The 20,132-nt window shown below is 43.4% G+C and overlaps 1 protein-coding gene across 6 annotated transcripts in view; it reads left to right on the forward strand.

Moving 5' to 3' along the window:
• Nucleotides 1-20,132, forward strand: part of EHBP1 (EH domain binding protein 1) — a 492,549-nt gene that overhangs the window by 116,492 nt on the left and 355,925 nt on the right. For all 6 annotated transcript variants that reach the window (XM_073554042.1, XM_073554045.1, XM_073554043.1 and 3 more), the window contains exon 5: nt 549-602. In XM_073554042.1, the coding sequence (XP_073410143.1) occupies nt 549-602 (54 nt within the window). The remainder of the gene's footprint in view (nt 1-548; nt 603-20,132) is intronic.

Raw genomic sequence — 20,132 nt, forward strand, 5'->3', positions numbered from 1 at the left:
ATATCTATATGCTTGGCCCAATTCTATAGAAATCCAATGAATCCATGACTATGGGAAAGATATATGTCTGCCCTCATCCAGGTAGCCATTGCGTTCTATAGGTTGTGTGTGGTTTTTCCTCTTGGCCCCATTAACTTCAATGGAGCTGTAATCTGCATTCACTACCTGTGGACTAATGCGGGACTGGTTCTAGAAGAGGTCAACCATTTTTTTTAATTATTATTTTTATTTGTTGCCCATTGCTCATTTCGGTATTGACGTGTTCAGATCATAAAGTTTACACGCACATATGCCCCACTTTAGATTCCTAGAGAACTAGGAGGTTCTCTGGGACTGTACTCCAAAATGATATGTACCTGTCCATTCTAAGGAACGAGTGTATAGTATATGGACCGAACCCCATAGTGGGTTTTACACCAGAACTCATCCCTGTGGCTTTATTGTCCTGATGTGTCGCCATTCAGTGTGCAATGTAGTTATAAAGGGAACATCCATGCTATCCCTCTGTAATAATGTGCTGACGCTTGGCTTTTAATGTTGTCTCCTAGGACCCCCATGCAGAAGAGTTTGAAGACAAAGAATGGACATTCGTAATAGAAAATGTAAGTAAAATATATTTACCATAGTGTACAAAAAAGTACTCTACCCACTACCATCTGCTAAGGGATATCCAACAATCATCACAATGTGATCCGCATGGGACCGCGGATGCCCCTCTATTCTTTTGATTAGTTGAGATTAGCTGTTCAGTCTCTCTATAGTAACTTTATTATTTTTTGAGATTTTTTTTATAGAATTATTTAATTTTTTAGAAGAGCATGGGTGAGTCTGTGTTTAGTATTATATCAACATTATGTAAAAATATAAGTCTTAATTGTCAGTCTGTAATAAATGCCTTAAAATGCATTAAATGGTATAACAGCACCACCTAGTGGATACAAATGATAAGTGCCCATATTTTTGCTCTGGCAAATTCTGTGCAGTCATGAAGAATATCAGTGGGAATAGAAGATTTTTCTCTTGGCACACATGTTATAGATGAGATACTGACAGCCGCTTTAAGATGGAGCATGAGTGGCGCCTCGTCAGTAAGTGCAGAATGTCTGTTCATGTCTCCTGTGGGTGTATGTTCTGTGATTACAAATAATGACAAGCCACTTTTTAGTTCTGATATTGAGATGACAAATTATTATTATCAGTGCCCTTTTTTATTTTATTTGTTGTTTTGTAATATTTATTTAGCTTTCCCGATATGCTCATTATTTTAAAGTTGACAAACCCTCAAAGGGAACCCAGCAGGTCCAATAACGCTATTGACATACAGATATAGAGCTAATCTGCAGGTTAACAGTGTTATGAAGGTGCCCAGTACTGAAAAAGTGCGGTGACTAGGAGAAAATTAACTTTTTTACGCAGGAGCCGCCGGCTTTCAGTTATGCAGGCAGGGATAAAGTCATCTCTCGCTATACTGTGAAAGATGGCTGTTAATACACCTCACCACTATGACTGACAGCCAGCTCAGCATTACATTAGTGCAGAGCCAGCGATCAGTCAAAGTACTGGGTTATGCTCTAAGTGCTGTGAGTGATGACTGTATGACTGAAAGCTGGCGGCTCCCGGGAGAAAGAAAGTTAATTTTCTCCCTAAAGCCAAACTTTCGGTTCTGCAGCTGGGCACTTTCATAACACTTATTAATCTGCAGATTAGCCCTATATATATTAGTTTAATCGTTATCATAACTGACAAGTTCCCTTTTAAGATTTTTATGGAATCCGTTGCTTAATATGTCAGTGGGAGCATTGTGGCACAATATGGGACCAAAACTATAGGATTTTAATTCAAATCCAGACAGCTGTTGTCGGGACCTATATTTTACTTAGCACTTAGCCCAAAATTGCACACCGTGAACGGCAGGCAGCATAATACCAGTTTTACAGTTTCTGCGCAGTGCAATCTGTAGGCAGCACTGTGATATTTATATGCAGTAATCTGGGGAATATATATGAAAATTGTAAATGCATAGCGACTTTTCTATTACTATACAGACTTAGACTTTCCGCTGACTACACAGTCAAACATTCTTAAAACTGATACTTGCAAAGCCCAAGTATCTAGATGAAGCAGAGATGTCACTATCGCTGGCCAATAATGAGACATTTCACCGACCCCTATATTCCAGATGAGGGGTAGTCTAACCTACCCTCTCACTACGACAAAGAAAAGAAGTACCTTATTGCATTTATACACTTGTCGGATTATCAGCAGCCCTCTGTGTAAAAGTCCATAAAACATATTGAGACATTTATTAATCAGTGAATTCAAGATTTTCATTAATTCCCACAGCCCCCCGGTGTATAATATCTGGCCCCTCGTCCCCCAGTGTTATAACATCCAGCCCCTCGCTCCCCAGTGTATAATGTCTGGCCGTCCCACCCCCAGTGTATAATATCTGGCCCCTAACCCCCCCAGTGTATAATATCTGGCCATCTCCCCCCTCAGTGTATAATATCCGGCCCCTTGTCCCCCAGTGTATAATATTTGGCCCCTCGTCTACCAGTGTTTAATATCCGGCCCCTCACCTCCCAGTGTATAATATCTGGCCCCCTCACCTCCCAGTGTATAATATCTGGCCCCCTAACCTCCCAGTGTATAATATCTGGCCCCCTAACCTCCCAGTGTATAATATCTGGCCATCCCGCCCCTCAGTGTATAATATCCAGCCCCTTGTCCCCTAGTGTATAATATTTGGCTTCTTGTCTCCCAGTGTTTAATATCCGGCCCATCACATCCCAGTGTATAATATCCTGCCCCTCACCACCCATTATAATAATTAAATATACACCCTTCAGTGTATAACTTACATCCCCTCAACCCACAGTGTTTAATATCCTGCCCCTCACCACCTAGTGTATAATATCTGGCCCCTTGTCGCCCCTCAGTGTATAATATTTGCCCCCCCCCCAGTGTATAACATCCGGCCCCTCGTCAATGATGTCTTCCTTTACTAACATTTGTAGCACAATGGCTTGTTCTAAAGATCTCACTGATACCAGCATGGTCCTGTAATTGGAGTCGCCGATATAACAAGTCAAATCATGACATTTCTTCACTCCTAAATAATCCCTGATCAAGTGGGAATGATTGCATCGAAAAGTGGAAGCAGTTAAGAACTGCAGCAACTCGGTTACGAAGTGGCAGATCACATAAAATTCCAGAGTGGGATCATCGAGATCTGAGGAGCAGAGGCCATGAAAGTCACAAAAGCTCTGCTGACTCCAAATTATTTCAAGTTCCAACTCTACTCTGACATTTACATCAGCACAAAAACTGTGCATCGGGGGCTTCATGGCATGGATTTTCATGATTGTGCAGCTGCATGCCAGACTAACGTTACCAAGCACAATGCCAAGCATCGGATGGAGTGGTGTAAAGCAACAATGGAGCAGTGGAACCGTGTTTGATGGAGTGACGGATCACACTTCTCCATCTGGTGTCTGATGGATGAGTCTGGGTTTGGCAGATGTCAGGAGACTATATTGTGCTAAGTGTAGAGTTTGGTGAAGGTGGGCTACTGCTATGGGCCTGTTTTCATGGGTCGGCCTAGTTCCGGGTGAAGGCAAGCCTACAAGACATTGTGGACAATTATTTTCTTCCAACTTTGTGGGGACACTGCTGAGAAAGCCCTTTTCTATTCCCGATGACAGTGCCCCAGTGTACACAGAGCCATGACCACAAAGCCATCAATCACGTTTGAAACTAGAACATAGATTGTAGCCCGGTCCTCTTCTCCAACATCAGTGTCTGACCCTAGAAATGCTCTTCTGGATTAATGGGAGCAAATTCCCACAGACACCTTCAAAATCGTATAGAAAACCTTTCAAAAGATTAACTCCATATTAGTGCCTACTGATGTAGAATAGGAGGCCACAGAAGCTCATATAGAGGTTATTTAGTTCTCTTGATACTTTTGTCCATATAGTGTATGTGCCTGTAAACTTCATATCATGTTTGGCATTATACACTTGTAATTTATTCATACACATTATATCGTTTTCCTTCATTAGTTGTTCAATCTCCATTTACAGGAAAACCTTGCGACGATCACTTCGAATAGAGGTCTCGTAGGATTACGGTCTTCTCAAAGATGATCTAAAAATAATGTGTGATGGAACTGAAAATCTCATAGGAAATAAAGTCTGGATATGGGGTCTCATGTCCCAACAATGCAGAGGAGCTGAAGGCTGCTATCAAAGCAACCTGGGCTTCCATAACCCCTCAGCAGTGCCACAGGCTGATCGCCTCCATGCCATGCCGCATTGATGCAGTAATTGATGCAAAAGGAGCCCCGACCAAGTATTGAGTGCATTTACTGAACATACATTTCAGTAGACCAACATTTCGGATTTTAAAATCATTTTTCAAGCTGGTGTTATAAAGTGTTCTAATTTACTGAGATAATGACTTTGGAGTTTTCATTGGCTGTAAGCCATAATCATAAACATTAACAGAAATAACCACTTGAAATAGATCACTCTGTAATGACTCTATATAATATATGAATTCTTTTTATAGTGAAGAACTGAAATAAAATAACTTTTTGATGATATTCTAATTTTTGGAGAAGCACCTGTACATGTGTGATACGTTGCCATCTAGTGGTTACTTCTATGAATACAGTCTTTGGAATATGCAGAAGAGCTGTTGGTGATTCCGGCAAATTTCAGGCACAATGTTAGCCAAGTAATAGGTGGTGTAAAATTTACACTAGATAGTCTTTTCATGAGCCAGGTTTGTCAACTATCATGAACCACTTTGATGAATTTGGTGCATTTTAAGACTGTCTACGTTTGCTCTGTCCATCAATATGACAGTATTGAAAAATCTTCTCCATTATGTTTGTAACGGGGGCCAGGGTGTCAGTCGTGGAGAGGGGCTTTAACTCTTCCACACCCTGACGCTCCGCTACTGTAAAATCAGAATGTCCATTTTGTAATGTGCTGTGTGTGCGTGGTGCTTCACCCACCTGAGGGCCAGCGTTCTCCTCAGAAGACAGCGTTCCTTTTCTTCTCACGCACACACAAGCATTGTCAGAGTCTCTATTCATTTTTTGCAAACCTTGACGTAATTCGTTTAAACTTGCAGCAGTTACAGTCCAGTATCTTCCACCTGACAGAGAAACCTTCTTCTCTAGACTCTCCATAATACCGTCTTCTGGCACAAGATCTGGTTCCCAGGTACCCAGTACCACAGCTAACTGAGATGACGGTCCTGGTTCTTCCAGGAGCTCCCCGTTCCTCTTCCATTCAGAAACGTCTCGGAAGTTGCCCAAAAGCCTCGCCATTTGTTCCCTCAGGCTGCCCAGTCTCACTTGTTTCCTGTCGACCGTTTCCATCGTTTCTGTAACCCGAGCCTTCACTTCCCTGGGTCTCCCCCTTTGGCACTGCTTCAGATCACTTCACTCTGTCTTTACCTCACAACTCTTTCTAGAACAATCCAGTTACCTCAGAACTAGCTCCTCTCACTAGCTAGCTTCCTATTGGGTTAAACATTTAAGTATTACTAGTCCAGGGCTGTGGAGTCGGTAAGCCAAACCTGCAACTCCGATTCCTCAATTTCCCTTACACCGTCTCCACGACTCCGACTCCACAGCCCTGATTACTACTCTGACCAGTTAACTATCTAATCTTACATCTAAATCTACGTCCCTGCCTCTGTAGTGCCCCCATTGCACTATACTTCACATAACCTCAGACTATGCTAAACATTAGGCCTAACTATGTTGTTAACTGTCCCTACCTTAGTCCCTAACAAAATACAGGTATATAAACATTACATCACATGTAAACGACTAATATAAATGACACATAAGCACATTAGTAAAACATCCACAGCGTACCCCATTTGATCCAGCAGATATGCATCGAGGTGCAGGGGCAAAATCAGCCACCTGCACACCCCTTACATGTTCTAAACCTACAAAGGCCCGCCATCACTGAGACTTGCATTTCATACAACGGTCTGAATGAGGGACCATGCGGGAATAAGATGTGCCGAATTCATTAAGAGGCGCACTCTAGTGATGAGCGAGCGTGCTTGGGTAAGGTGCTATCTGTGCATGCTCGTGTGCTAAGAGAGTGTCTACGTCGTGTTCTAATACTATGTTCGAGTCCGCGTGGCTGCATGTCTCGCGTCTGTTTGACTGGGATGGCCTAACTGGAAATCCATGCATGCGTTGTGTCTGTCGAACAGCCGGGAGACATGCACACACATATGAACAAAGCCTTAGGGGTGTAATTATTTGTTTCACTGAAGGAAATGGCAAAACATTGACTTTTCTTTAAATAAATTTTGGCTCCGATAAATTGTATTTATTTATTTTTTCAATGATCATTGTTCAGTGACATCTTCTCAAGGTCGCATTCACACATCCATGATTCACGTCCCTGCCGTGGGTCTTCTGACCCCACCTCAACATCTTCTTAGCCATATATGAGGCTGACAAGTTTCGGTCAGGAGACCGGTGGCTTCAGTGTTTCCAGGTCTGTACTTAGACCAAGTTACCCAGATATGTGAATCCGGCCTTGTATACCTGGGAAAAGAGGGGGTGGAGGGCACCATCAGATCCATATAAACAATGGGATACACGCCTGGAGTATGTAAAAAGATATATACTATGCACCAGGGATCACCAATATGTGCAAATTGTGAAATTCTTTATTCAGGTGATCACAGAAAACACACACTACAAGTTAATAAAAACAATTAAAAACAAGGACACAAAGCCCCCATCTGGTGTTATAATCCCTCTGAACACTGAACGGCTGGAAACACAATGTACCTTATTATAATCCCATGTGAACTAATATGGTCAAATGGACCAAAAAAATATATACAGAGAGATTGATGAGCAATCTAATATATAAAGCTCAAGTGTGTCTATGTATGTTTGTCCGGGATAGGCATCCGCACCGTCGCAGCTACAGCCACAAAATTTGGCACAGTCACACGTCTGGACCCCGAGAGCGTCCTAGGCTATGTTCTGAGGCGAAATTTTAACCCCACGCGTTCCAATTCACCAAACAATTTTGCCCTTATCTACATAATGGGGAAAAAGTGTGTGTATCAAGCCCCGCCCCTCATGATGTCTTAATGGTTGACTATGGGATGGAGGATGTGTGATGGGTATATGGGCACTGGACTATGGGATGGAGGATATGTATGACGGGTATATGGGCACGGGACTATGGGATGGCGGATGTGTGATGGGTATATGGGATGGAGGATATGTATGAAGGGTATATGGGCACGGGACTATGGGATGGAGGATGTGTGATGGGTATATGGGCATGGGACTATGGGATGGAGGATGTGTGATGGGTATATGGGCACTGGCCTATGAGATCGTGGATATGTATGACGGGTATATGGGCACAGGCCTATGAGATCGTGGATATGTATGATGGGTATATGGGCACGGGCCTATGGGATCGTGGATATGTATGATGGGTATATGGGCACGGCCCTATGGGATCGTGGATATGTATGATGGGTATATGGGCACGGGACTATGGGATGGAGAATAATTATAATTTGCTATAACTAACCACAGTTAGTTACTATGCCCGGGCAGCGCCGGGCTCTTCAGCTAGTTAATTATATTTATGCAATGGTCACCATATTCTGCTCATAAATCCCCCAAAGGCCTGAGGATAAGATATAATAACAATACATACACAGGGATATAAATAAAACTGCTGCAGCAAGGCTCCAATTATAGTAAAAAATTGTCTGATATAATGACTGGCCACTAGATGGCGTCTGTGGAACCAATATGAAGATAAGACTATGCTGACCTGCGGAGGGCTACGTGCAGCAATGAAAGAAAACGATTCTATACACAGCTAAAGAAATAGATCAGACCAATAGAATGCCAGGGCATCAGAAATAGATCAATGCAAATAGCTCAATAATAAAAAGAGCCAAGCAAGATAAATTCAGCATGACCAGGGTGTTTACCAAACCGGATGGTCAGGGGGCAGAAGCCCAACGCGTGTCGCCACTTCCGTGGCTTCGTCAGGGGCAAGGGTGCTAGTTTAACCAGACAACTGAGTATTTATAGCAAAATAATTAACAAAATTACACCAGCTCCGTGGAGCTTTCACATGGAGACATCCTGGTGGACTTGTGCAATAGTAAGATGGCGCCGAACCCCGGAAGTGGGGAATATCTTGCTTACGATTTCTGCTGTGCATACGAGTGCAAAAATCCAAAAACAAATCCCCCATGTCACCATAAAGGCTGTGAGCCCTAAGGGCTCGTACGAGTGCTATCCATAATTTTCACGGACAGCACTCGTACCTTTGTTGTTCTATGGGCTGTGCCCATGTCCTATCTGTTTTTACTTGGACATGTCCAAATTTGATCCGTGTGTCGGATCAAAATTAGCAGTGCAAGCTTTTTCCGGAGTTACAGAATGGAGAAGGTGGAGAGCCTTTTGGAGGTTTTTTTTTTTACTCTCCACGTCTGAGAAAAACTGAAGTCGCTCTGATCAAACTCTGATCAGAATACGGTAATCGGACCATTTTTCTGGGATGTGGAGAAAACGATGTTGTGACCCTGCCCTTACAGTGATTAACTTCCCAGTCATGTGTTTTGTAGGACATAATGGACAATCAACCCATCAGTGATGTCACACCAACTATTTGGTATTGGGGTTCGGACTTTTCACTATTGTGGGTAATGGCTGACCGTGACCCCTACGTTCAGAATACTGTATACGTGCAGAATATTTGCCCCACATACCTTGGATTGTATAGATTTCTCTTATATACAGCGGGGCCATAGCTTAGTTAGCCAAGGCCAGTATTAAGGCCGCAATATATAGAACATTATTTAGTTCAATAACACATGATAAAACCACTTGTATGTCACATTGTATGTAATACAGATTGACGTCCCAAGCTTCTCTTTACACAGTCTAGCTTTCCCTGCCTGCAAATATAATTTTACGCTATGTCCGAAAATAATAACCTGTGTGTAAAACATTCCGTCTACAAGGAGAGTAGTGATCAGCGGGGTGCTTCTTCCTCTGATTTAGTGATCGGTGGGTGTCTCTGCACCCAGACCCTTCATTCATTAACATTTCTGAGTTGTACCTATGAAATGTCAAAAGTTTTGTTAAAGTGCAGCTACAATAAAATTTGACATGCAGCTTTTTTTTGCTGCAGGTATTTTTTCACATGTGACAACACAATCACCAGAAAAATTCAGTGTCTATTCAGTCTATCTGGGAATAAGAATTTTGGAATGTCATTTCATTTTGCCACTACTGTAAATTGACGATTTTTTTTTCCTTCCTTTAAAAGGGGTTTTCCCATGAACAAATTACATTTTAATCTATAGATCTTGGAAGAAAAATAATCTCTACAATTTGATTTGTTAAAAAAAATAAAATAAAATGTTCCTGTGCTGAGATAATCTTATAAATGTGCCCCTGCTGTGTGCTGTGCAATGGCTGTGTCTAAGGGCCCCGTCACACATAGCGACTCACCAGCGATTCTGACAACGATATCAACATGTCAGGATCGCTGGTGTGTCGCTACATGATCGCTGGTGAGCTGTCAAACAGACAGCTTCACCAGCGATCAGCACCAGCGACGCCGAGCGCGCGGCGTCGCTGTGTTCGTTACCAGCGCGCTGATGCAGGGAGCTGGTAACTAACGTACACATCGGGTATCTAAGGGGCGCACGTCCCTTGGATACCCGATGTGTACGTTAGTTACCAGCAGATCGCTGATCTCCCGCCTGTCACACGCAGCGATGCGTGCTGGCCAGCGGGAGACCAGCGACAAAAGAAACGTCCAGCGGTTTCCCAGAGCGATCAGCGATACCGGCAGGGGGGGGCCGGTCGCTGATCGCTGTCACACACAGCGATCTCGCTGGTGAGATCGCTGATGTGTCACAAAACTTGTGACTCAGCAGCGAGATCGCTATGTGTGACGGGGCCTTTACCGTACAGGAACATGGTTTGATCGTAACACATCTCCTGGGCTGGGGGAAAGCAAAAGAGACTATACAGATAGGATTGCATGGGTCTCCTGGGCAGGTGGCAAAGCAAAAGAGAGTACACAGACAGAACCATATGGGTCTCCTGGGCTGGGGGGAAACAAAAGAGAGTATACAGACATTACCACATGGGATCACAGCAGACTCTTTCTGTGACGTAAAACCTTTCCTTGCCTGTTTCTAAACATGTTTTTCCTCACACAAAGAATCAGCTGTGATCCCATGTGGTAATATCTGTATACTCTCTTGTATCCTTTAAGGGTGTGTGCACACGTTGCGGATTCTGCTGCGGATCCGCAGCAGATTTGGCCCTGCGGATCCGCAGCGGCTTTTGCTGCGGTGTACAGTACCTTTTATTTTCAATGGAAAACAAAAACTGCAGTGCACACGCTGTGGATTTTTCCGCGCGGATTTGCTGCGGGTTCAAATTCGCAGCATGTCACTTCTTTGTGTGGAATCCGCAGCGGTTTCACACCTTCTCCATTGTAGAGGTGTCAAACCGCAGGCTAATCCGCAGATAAACCGCAGGTCTTTTGACCTGCGGATTTACCTGTGGATTTTGCAAAATCCGCGTGGAAAATTCCGCAGCAGAATCCGCAACGTGTGCACACACCCTTAGGCTTACATCAAGCAAGTATATAAAAAAAATTCATCCAAAAATGGGCAATTTTTCATCTCTATTGTCAACCATATGTAATCCGTACATCAGCAGTTATTAAAATTTTCAAGAACAAAGTGCACAAAAATAGATGGAAAATGGATCCAGAAGTGCAGAGATGAGAAAAGGTCTGTGTTTTTTGCTGATGTGAAAAAGAAATCACTGCCCAGTGAATAAGACCTTACCGTCCTTATACACCTAGTGTTCGGTCCTCATGGCATCGTTCTTTCAGAAACATAATTCGGGTTGGATAATCATCTATAGTTCCGACAATATTGTATATCCATTAATAAGTAAGTGGTTTGCAGTTACTTTCTAAAAAGGCCAAAAGAAAACTAAAATAACTTTTCTGACTCACTTTTTAGCCAACATGCTAAAAACTATAGGGGACTTCATTCTAATGCTCGACCTTTCTCTTTCTGATCTAGTTGTTATAATCGGGTACAATATCATTTTCCCAGTGTGTATTTGTAAACTTTACAGTTAGTATAAAAGTATAGGTAAATTTTATTAAAGGGAATCTGTCACCAAATTTTTGCTTCCTCATCTGATCAGGGGTGGGATTCAGCCGGTTCTCCCCGGTTTGGTGGAACCGGTTGCTAAAAAAGCAGCCGGTTCCCTGAACCGGGGAGAACCAGAGCCGCAATCCGGTACCTTGTTGCAGTGGCCAGCGGCGCCGGCGCGCAAGTTGACACCACGGAGCGGAGGAGGAGAGGAGCCAAGGAGGGACTCTTGCACTGCTCCCTAGCCTGCAGTACGCGCACGCCACCCCACCCGCCGGATGCCGCGCACTGATACGTCACACGCACACACTGTGACCCGGCAGCCTCCGCGCACTAATACCTGCTGCAGTGCAGTGTAGCGATTGGGCATCTGATCTCTGACTGGAGTCACGCGTGCGCCGTTACCCAGTGTGTGACTTGAGTTTATCTGTCGGGCCTGCGACCTGACAGCATATCATCTTCATCATCACCCCGGTCACCGGCGCGGTGGTGTGGCAGTCAGTCACCAGTTGGCAGTTAGTGTGTTTGTGTGCACAGACGGTGGAGCAGGACGGTGCGGGGGCACTGGGGGCGGCAGTGAGTACTGGCATTTTTTTTTTTTTTTTAATGCCGGGCCCAGCCTATTGGGGATTATGCTGCCTTTTGGGGACTATTATGCTGCCTATGGGGAATGATGCTCCCTATTGGGGACTACTATGCTTCCTATTGGGGATTACTATGCTTCCTATTAGGGACTACTATGCTGCCTATGGGGGATTATGCTGCCTATGGGGGATTATGCTGCCTATGGGGGATTATGCTGCCTATGGGGGATTATGCTGCCTATGGGGGATTATGCTGCCTATGGGGGATTATGCTGTCTATGGGGGATTATGCTGCCTATGGGGGATTATGCTGCCTATGGGGGATTATGCTGCCTATGGGGGATTATGCTGCCTATGGGGGATTATGCTGCCTATGGGGGATTATGCTGCCTATGGGGGACATTTACCTGCCTATTGGGGACATGTGCTACCTATTGGAGACATTTACCTGTCTATTGGGGACCTGTGCTGCCTATTGGGGACCTGTGCTGCCTATAGGGAACAATGCTGCCTATTGGGGACCTGTGCTGCCTATTGGGGACCTGTGCTGCCTATAGGGAACAATGCTGCCTATTGGGGACCTGTGCCTGCCTATTGGTGACCTGTGCTGCCTATTTGGTATGGTGATTTTTACTTTTAATTACCATTAGGACGCAGACAGACTGTCGTATGAATCAGAATGTAGTGCACAGCCTGGCCAGCCGGTCAGTCAAGTGAGATAGCTGCATAAAAATATATGCAGCTGTCACACTTGGGTCAGGAGAGCCGCTGGCCAGAATGTGCACTGTTCTGATCTCATTCCAATTTATTTTTTTTCAACTGTTTGACTGCGCCCCTACTTGTATATGTTTGAGGAAAAGGTGCGTGTAAATGGGTGTGGCTTGAAATGGGTGTGGTTTTCCTACACAGAACCTGTTGTTAAAAATTTGAATCCCATCCCTGTCTGAGATTACCATAATGTAGGGAAAGAGACCCTGATTCAAGCGATGTATCGCTTGGTTTACTGAAGCAGTCGTGATACAATTAGAGTTTTTGGATGTAGCACGTTGCATAGCTCAGTAACCGCACCCCACCCACACATTGACAGTGTGCTCTGCTTATCATTGCTGGGGGCGGAGCTGGACCTGGATGCATGAGGGCCCCTAGTCCTGCAGTGATAATCTCCTGCTGATAAAATACTCATTGTATTGAAACCACACATAGCCTAAGAAGTGACACATTACTGAAATCAGTGTCTCAGCCCATACCTCATGCTGCCCTCAGATTATGTAGCAAAAACCTGCTGACAGATTCCCTTTAAAATAAAAAAAGCAGTTGTAAAGAAGCTGTCCTGGAAGGTATAGCATGGTGGAAGGACAGGAAAAGCCCCTGAGGCCATAATGAGACAGGAGATGAATTTGAGAAAACATCAAACGTCCTTGCACATTAGTTGCTTAATATCATGCACCATCTAAGGTCTCATTCAGATCTGTTTTTGTGCACAAGTGCTGTCTGTGTTTTTCATTGATAGTCCTCATATCTCATGAAGTCTGTGGGGCTGTTCACATGCCGAATTTTTATTTTTTTCCTTGACTGAGTGGTTGGCAGAAAATTGTGGTGATGTGTCCGATATTGATCCAAATGGCTCAAAATTGGCAAAGCAAGGTCAGTGAAAAAAATTGACTGCTAGGTAGATGAAAGGGGAGAAACTTTTTTTTTTTCTTATCTAAGAAAAACAGATGAAATGCATATTGTATTCTGATTAAAAAAAAAATCTGGACAAAATCACTAATGAAATTTGGACCGTTTTTCTCGTACGTGACATAGTTACAGTGAGCCCAAAGAAAGTAATGAGCCAATTTCTAAATAAAGTTGCCACGCAGCGGGCTAAAACTGACCGCAGTGTTATCCCGCTTGAGGCCAGCAGATGGCAGCCTTTGATCGTCTCTGCCGCTATGTCCAGGCGTATTCGGTACACAGGGAGCAGCATGTGCCTGGAAATATGGACGGTAAGGTATCTGGTAGAAATTAAATGGATGCAACAGCCAAGCTAAGCTTCCCTGACCCTTCATGAGAAAATAGAGGAAAATGGGAAGAATAAGCCTATTGTGCCAGGGGGGTTGATGAAATTCAAGATCCACACACATAATCTGTGGCTCAGCCTCTGAAATGTTAATCCATGGCTAGAATTATGTGAGCGGTAGGTTGCAATTTATCATCAACATGGCAGTGTGTCAAGCAATGCTCCGTGAATGCGTAATGTTTGGGAGCACACAGGAGGAACCAGCTGAACTGCTGAGTAATGGAATCCTTTAGATCCACTTCTTGAAGTGTTTTTCTGCGCCCAAATCATTGCTTGCGCCCCATTCATGCGGCACACAATACATCCTGCTCATATTCCTGTACCAGGCCACGTTCTGGGATGTAAAGTGTAGGGCGGATCACAATTCTGCTTTTTAAATGGAAATTGGCTGTAAATAATGTAACGCCGAGAGGAGTCGCGCTCGTCACATCGGAGTGTATGTTGTGAGCCGGTCTGCCCCGATTGTCGCATGGATATAACAGGACTTTTATTGAGCCGTTCCACCCATAACTGAAAATCCCACACTATGAGGGTGTCAGGTGGGGACAGCTACCCCAGCTCCATACTGTGCTGTGTTCTGCAAGAAGGGTGGTTTTACTACTGAAACCAGTGGTATAGGTCCTAGTAAAAATCATAACCTGTAAGGCGGCAATCCCATGTGCGAGTGCTGAGAAATCGAGCTTTGACGTAACACGCAAATTATCCGAGAAGGAACCAGTGAGGGCACTGACACGCCCCCTTGCACTTCCAAGCTAATTTGCATGTGAATTCAAATGCTTAAAGTGCAGCGGGGGAGTGTCAGTGCACTTAGCGGCTACATCCGGGATCGTCTGCATGTGGTTTCAAAGCTTGATTTCTCAGCTTTGCACATTGGATTAGGTATCATTTTTATTGTTATAGGACTTACACAGACATAACACTAGTCTGATTATAAAATCGTCCTGCGAGACTCCCTTTAATTTTCAACCCTAGATTTTGGGTTAAGGGAGATTTTATTACAAACCCATTCCTCAATCCATTGTGGGCAAAGTGGACTTTCATTTTCTCCTATTTACAGCAGCAGAAACTTGAAGCATTTTGAAAATCTTGAAAAGGCAGCAATGCTGTTTTTGTTCTTTATTTCATAGCCCTGTCCCTTTGTTCATCCACAGCACTGTCCCTTTGTTCATCCACAGCACTGTCCCTCTTTTCATCCACAGCACTGTCCCTCTGTTCATCCACAGCACTGTCCCTCTGTTCATCCACAGCACTGTCCCTCTGTTCATCCACAGCACTGTCCCTCTGTTCATCCACAGCACTGTCCCTCTGTTCATCCACAGCACTGTCCCTCTGTTCATCCACAGCACTGTCCCTCTGTTCATCCACAGCACTGTCCCTCTGTTCATCCACAGCACTGTCCCTCTACAGCACTGTCCCTCTGTTCATCCACAGCACTGTCCCTCTGTTCATCCACAGCACTGTCCCACTGTTCATCCACAGCACTGTCCCTCTGTTCATCCACAGCACTGTCCCTCTGTTCATCCACAGCACTGTCCCTCTGTTCATTCACAGCACTGTCCCTCTGTTCATCCACAGCACTGTCCACAGCACTGTCCCTCTGTTCATCCACAGCACTGTCCCTCTGTTCATCCGTAGCACTGTCCCTCTGTTCATCTGTAGCACTGTCCCTCTGTTCATCTGTAGCACTGTCCCTCTGTTCGTCTGTAGCACTGTCCCTCTGTTCGTCTGTAGCACTGTCCCTCTGTTCATCCGTAGCACTGTCCCTCTGTTCATCCGTAGCACTGTCCCTCTGTTCATCCGTAGCACTGTCCCTCTGTTCATCCGTAGCACTGTCCCTCTGTTCATCCGTAGCACTGTCCCTCTGTTCATCCACAGCACTGTCCCTCTGTTCATCCACAGCACTGTCCCTCTGTTCATCCACAGCACTGTCCCTCTGTTCATCCACAGCACTGTCCCTCATCCACACCACTAGGGAACATTTTATCTGTCTGCTGCGATCACTAGGAGGCCAAGGTACCTGCAGCACCTATTCAAGTCAGTATGGGCCCTATACAGATTGTCCTCCAGCCAAAATAAAATAACATTTTTTATCAAGTCCAAATTCTTTTTTTATTTTTTTTTGTGTGTGCGTTTTTCTTCCTTTTTTCTTTGCTTGTGATAAGTAGAAGAAAAAAAATGGTGTTCTGACTGGCCTACAGCCCAACAGTCCGCATGGAAAAAGACGCAATAGCAAAATATATGAAATTTCTAAATTCTCATTCACTTCTTTAAAAAAAAACAAAACAAAAAAAAACTTCTTAAAGCGTTTAACCAATAAAAGCATCAAAACTTTACCAAAATGCAGATAATTTCCGCTGAAGTTTTCTGCCAAATGTCTGCATTACTCACGTAGGAAGAAAATTAAAAAATGCTTTGCGTGAACATACTCACAGGCTGAAGTATGAAATGACAGTCCTAATAAATTCTGCTTTATAGGTCCAGACCTGTTTTGGTTTCTGATGTAAAGGTGTGTGTCTTGTGTGAGTGGAAGATAAAGGAAACCACACATACCATGCAACAGTATAACTACATTTTTGGTCCTTTCTCTTATTCACACATTTGATTTTCACATGAGTGATATCAATGGTTTTCATGGATAGCACCCCTACCGATAAGAGTATGGGACCACTAACATGTCTGATTTTTCTTGGGACGTTCGGTCAGCGAAAAATCGCAGAGATCTGTCCGATTTTGATCATCATTTTGAAAAATCGTACTTCGTTCATAAGAAACCCAACAGCCGGTCTGATTTTCATGGGCTGTCAGAAAAAAAAATGATGACATTCGGACCACACTTTGTTCAAACTCTGGTCACTGTCTGATACAAACAAAGTCCTTTTTTCTTGTACGTGAGAAAATCAGACGTCTGATTGAGGCCTGAGTGTGACATTTGCTGAAAAAGGCGATTTACTATTTTGAATGTATCCTCATTGATCAATATATTGCAGCTAATTAGACTGTATTGTACAGTATCCCAAAGGTGGGGTAAGAGAGGTCCAACCTGCACCCATCCAGTTTCCAAATGGAAGACGTGAAGTTTGTTTTTTCTATGGTTTTTTTTGTTTGTTTTTTTCCTGTTTGGAGGGAAATGTTGTGGTTGAAGTAAGTGATGACGAGTGCCAGGGTGTGTGAGCTCTTCAGATGTTCTCCATGTACGATGTTAGACCTTCATGACCGGTTGGTCACTTTGGTCTTTCTTATACATGTGATCTAGTGTTTGTTCACCTTGGATTCTTTTTTTGACAAAGTTAGTTACCCCATAGTGGTGAATATGTGATCTGTCTATAAACTGATATCCTTACATACAGCAAAGGCAGCCATTTTTCGTCAAGTCCTTCATCTCTCTGAGTAGATTTAACAACAGAGCCATGCACAGAGGACACATTGTGATAACCTAGAGATCGTCCATTATTATGAAGCCTTCTGAATGCGTATAGTTGGGGGTCACTCCTCGGGGCATTCACATTGATGAAGAGAAGCTCGCCCCCCGACAGTTCTTATATCTGATGTTTACATGAGTGTTCCTCGCCAGATACGTTCTCGTGGGTATATACTCGGTGAAGAGCCACCACCCTCTTGTAGAACGCCACCACTCAATGTGAATACAAATGAAATGAGTAAATGAACTCACAATATAAACCTCTTCAATGTGAGGATCTTATAGACAACCTGAAGGACCTCCTTACGAAGCTTTTTGTATTCACTTGAATTGGTTACATGGAAGTAAATGATGGAGTTGTCTGGTGTATTATTCTCTAATATTCACAACCTGGCTCTATTTAATGGGTGGAGGTGGGAAGCCCTTTTGTTTATGACACATCTCTCCGAAAAAAAGATAATTCACTATGAGAAATTTCAAAGGCCTTTGAAGACCAGATTCACATATTGCCTATTTCCTAACTTGACAAATAAAAGTGATTACTAATCTTTGTGAAAGATGCTTTGATGGCCGTAGGGTGCTGGATATAATGCATTGCTTGATCATAGGGCCTCGGAGTTGGCTTACCAGTTTTGAGAACTTGTAATAGAAGCCTGTGGGTTTGTGCATATTGGAAGTACATGGACCCGCAGCCATGTCACTTTTCATCATTTTGCTTCTTTGTTTTTGTAATAAAAAGCCTCATCTGTTTGTTATTGTTTAGTGGATATTATTTTGCATTACTTTGGATATTTGTTTGGACACATCCTAAAATGCAGTTGGTGCTGGCATTTGCAAAATGGTCACCTGAACTGTAGGTCACAAAAAAAATTTTTAGAATTTTTGACATAAACCTACTTTTTTTTATTAAATTAGAAAAGGAAACCGTTTTTGGAAGAGTTTTTATTTTCAATAGTCGGAAGCAAGTCAACACCTTGAACTTTGTCATGGTCCCCAAACCATTCCAAGACGGGACAATTTTTCTAAAATAACAGGACTTAATTCTCAGGAAAGAGGAGGCTATTAGAGTATGCCACTATAAAGTTACATTTACATGAATGTCAGGACCTAAGGTTTCACAGCAGAACATTGTCCTTAGTCCCTATTTTTATCTACAGTGTAAATGGGCCTCGAAATTTGAAGTTGACATTTGCCGAATGTCAATTTATGCTGTTGTGGTTTGTTTGGTTTTTTTTTTACATCAGATTTCAGTTTTTGTATTGCAAAATGTTTAAATTTCCACATGGAAAGCAAGAGGATTTGGCGTGAATTTTGACACATCCAATATGTCTCATATGGACATGCCTCTTAAGTTTTTCAAGGGTAAAAGAAGTTAGTAAAACAGTTTGATATAGTAAATTATATAAGTTACTATTGTATCTTCTTGGCTCTGGTGGTTCCAGGGCCCCGCTGCTGTGTTTCTGGTCCTGCAGTCAACGCATGGTAACACTTCCTTTGTCAACAAGTGACCGCTGCAGTATCTGAAGTGGTCCGCTAACTACTGATTTCAATAACCAAGCCTGCCCTGTTATGAATGGGTCACCGAGGAGGAAAAAATAAACAACAAGCTAAGTCTCAGAAAACCAGAGAAGTTGGTAACAATGCAGAATGCAGATCCCTGAACTTAACCGCACAACTAGCAGTAGTCGTGGTGCATTCCTACGATGTTCCTAGACGCCTCGTCACAACCGGAGAGCTACATAAGCCTAAAGCAGGAAAAGAGGAAAACTAACTGCCCCAGAGCAGACCCCAAAGGAAAGACAGCCCCCCACATGTATTGACGATGAAATAAGATGAAATTACAAACAAAGGCAGGAAAATAGGCTGAGCAAGCGATGGGGCCCGGCTAACTAAACAGGACAGGAAAGGAAAGACACTGTCTGCAATCTGCCAAAAAAAAACTACAAAAATATTGTCCAACACTTCTGATAACAAAATTAACCCTGAAGTCACTAGACTTCTACACCTATATCAGCACTCTGAAATATTCTGAGACAGAGCAAAAAAGAGGCCAATCTAATAAGGGGCAAAAAGCAGCTTGGCAAATACTGATACATAGGAGTGGAAATTCAGCATAGCCCCAGCAGGGGCAGGCTGACCACACAAGAAACTGAACTGACCAACAAGCGCAAGTGTGAACAATAGCAAAAAACAAACTTAACTTGAGAAGACTGGAAGAGAGCTGAAGTCCAGGACCTGAGAAGCAGACTGAATCACCAGCCCTAGGATAGGGCGTCGGCTGTCTTATATCCAGTCTGATACTCCAGAAATCCAATCGTTATCTTCCTCATCAGGTGGCAGATAACTACCACTTAAACCAACCTCACTACCTCCTGTCACCACCAGAGGGAGAACGGGAGGGGAACTCTCAACTGGTGAAGCCGAAAATGAGTTCATAACACTGCCCCCTTCTACATGGCAAGCACCAACACCCCCTTGTCCTGCACTAGGCATAGCAGAATGCTTATAGATTTTTCCTGGTGCGATCCTTAGGTATATTTGGATTTTACTTTTCTTTTTTTTTTTTTTCTTTTAAGAATGTTTTTATTAGAATTACAAAAACACAAAGTATACAAGCAAAGGAAATAGAGTAATAAACGGTTGATTCTACTAAAAGATAAACATTTCTATATATCAACTTTTGTTGTCAATGTAGCAATATAAATTGCGGTGCAATAGGTTAATGAACAATGAAGCAAGTTTTAACAGTATTGGCAAATGAGCACCAATAACAGCAATTGCCATGTTGCCTCCTTTCTCCCATTGAGGAAACTTATCGTGATCGTAGAGGAAGTAGTAGTGG

The sequence above is a fragment of the Dendrobates tinctorius genome, unplaced genomic scaffold (assembly GCF_039654945.1).
Source record: "Dendrobates tinctorius isolate UK_male_01 unplaced genomic scaffold, ASM3965494v1 ptg000205l, whole genome shotgun sequence".
Taxonomy (NCBI): domain Eukaryota; kingdom Metazoa; phylum Chordata; class Amphibia; order Anura; family Dendrobatidae; genus Dendrobates; species Dendrobates tinctorius.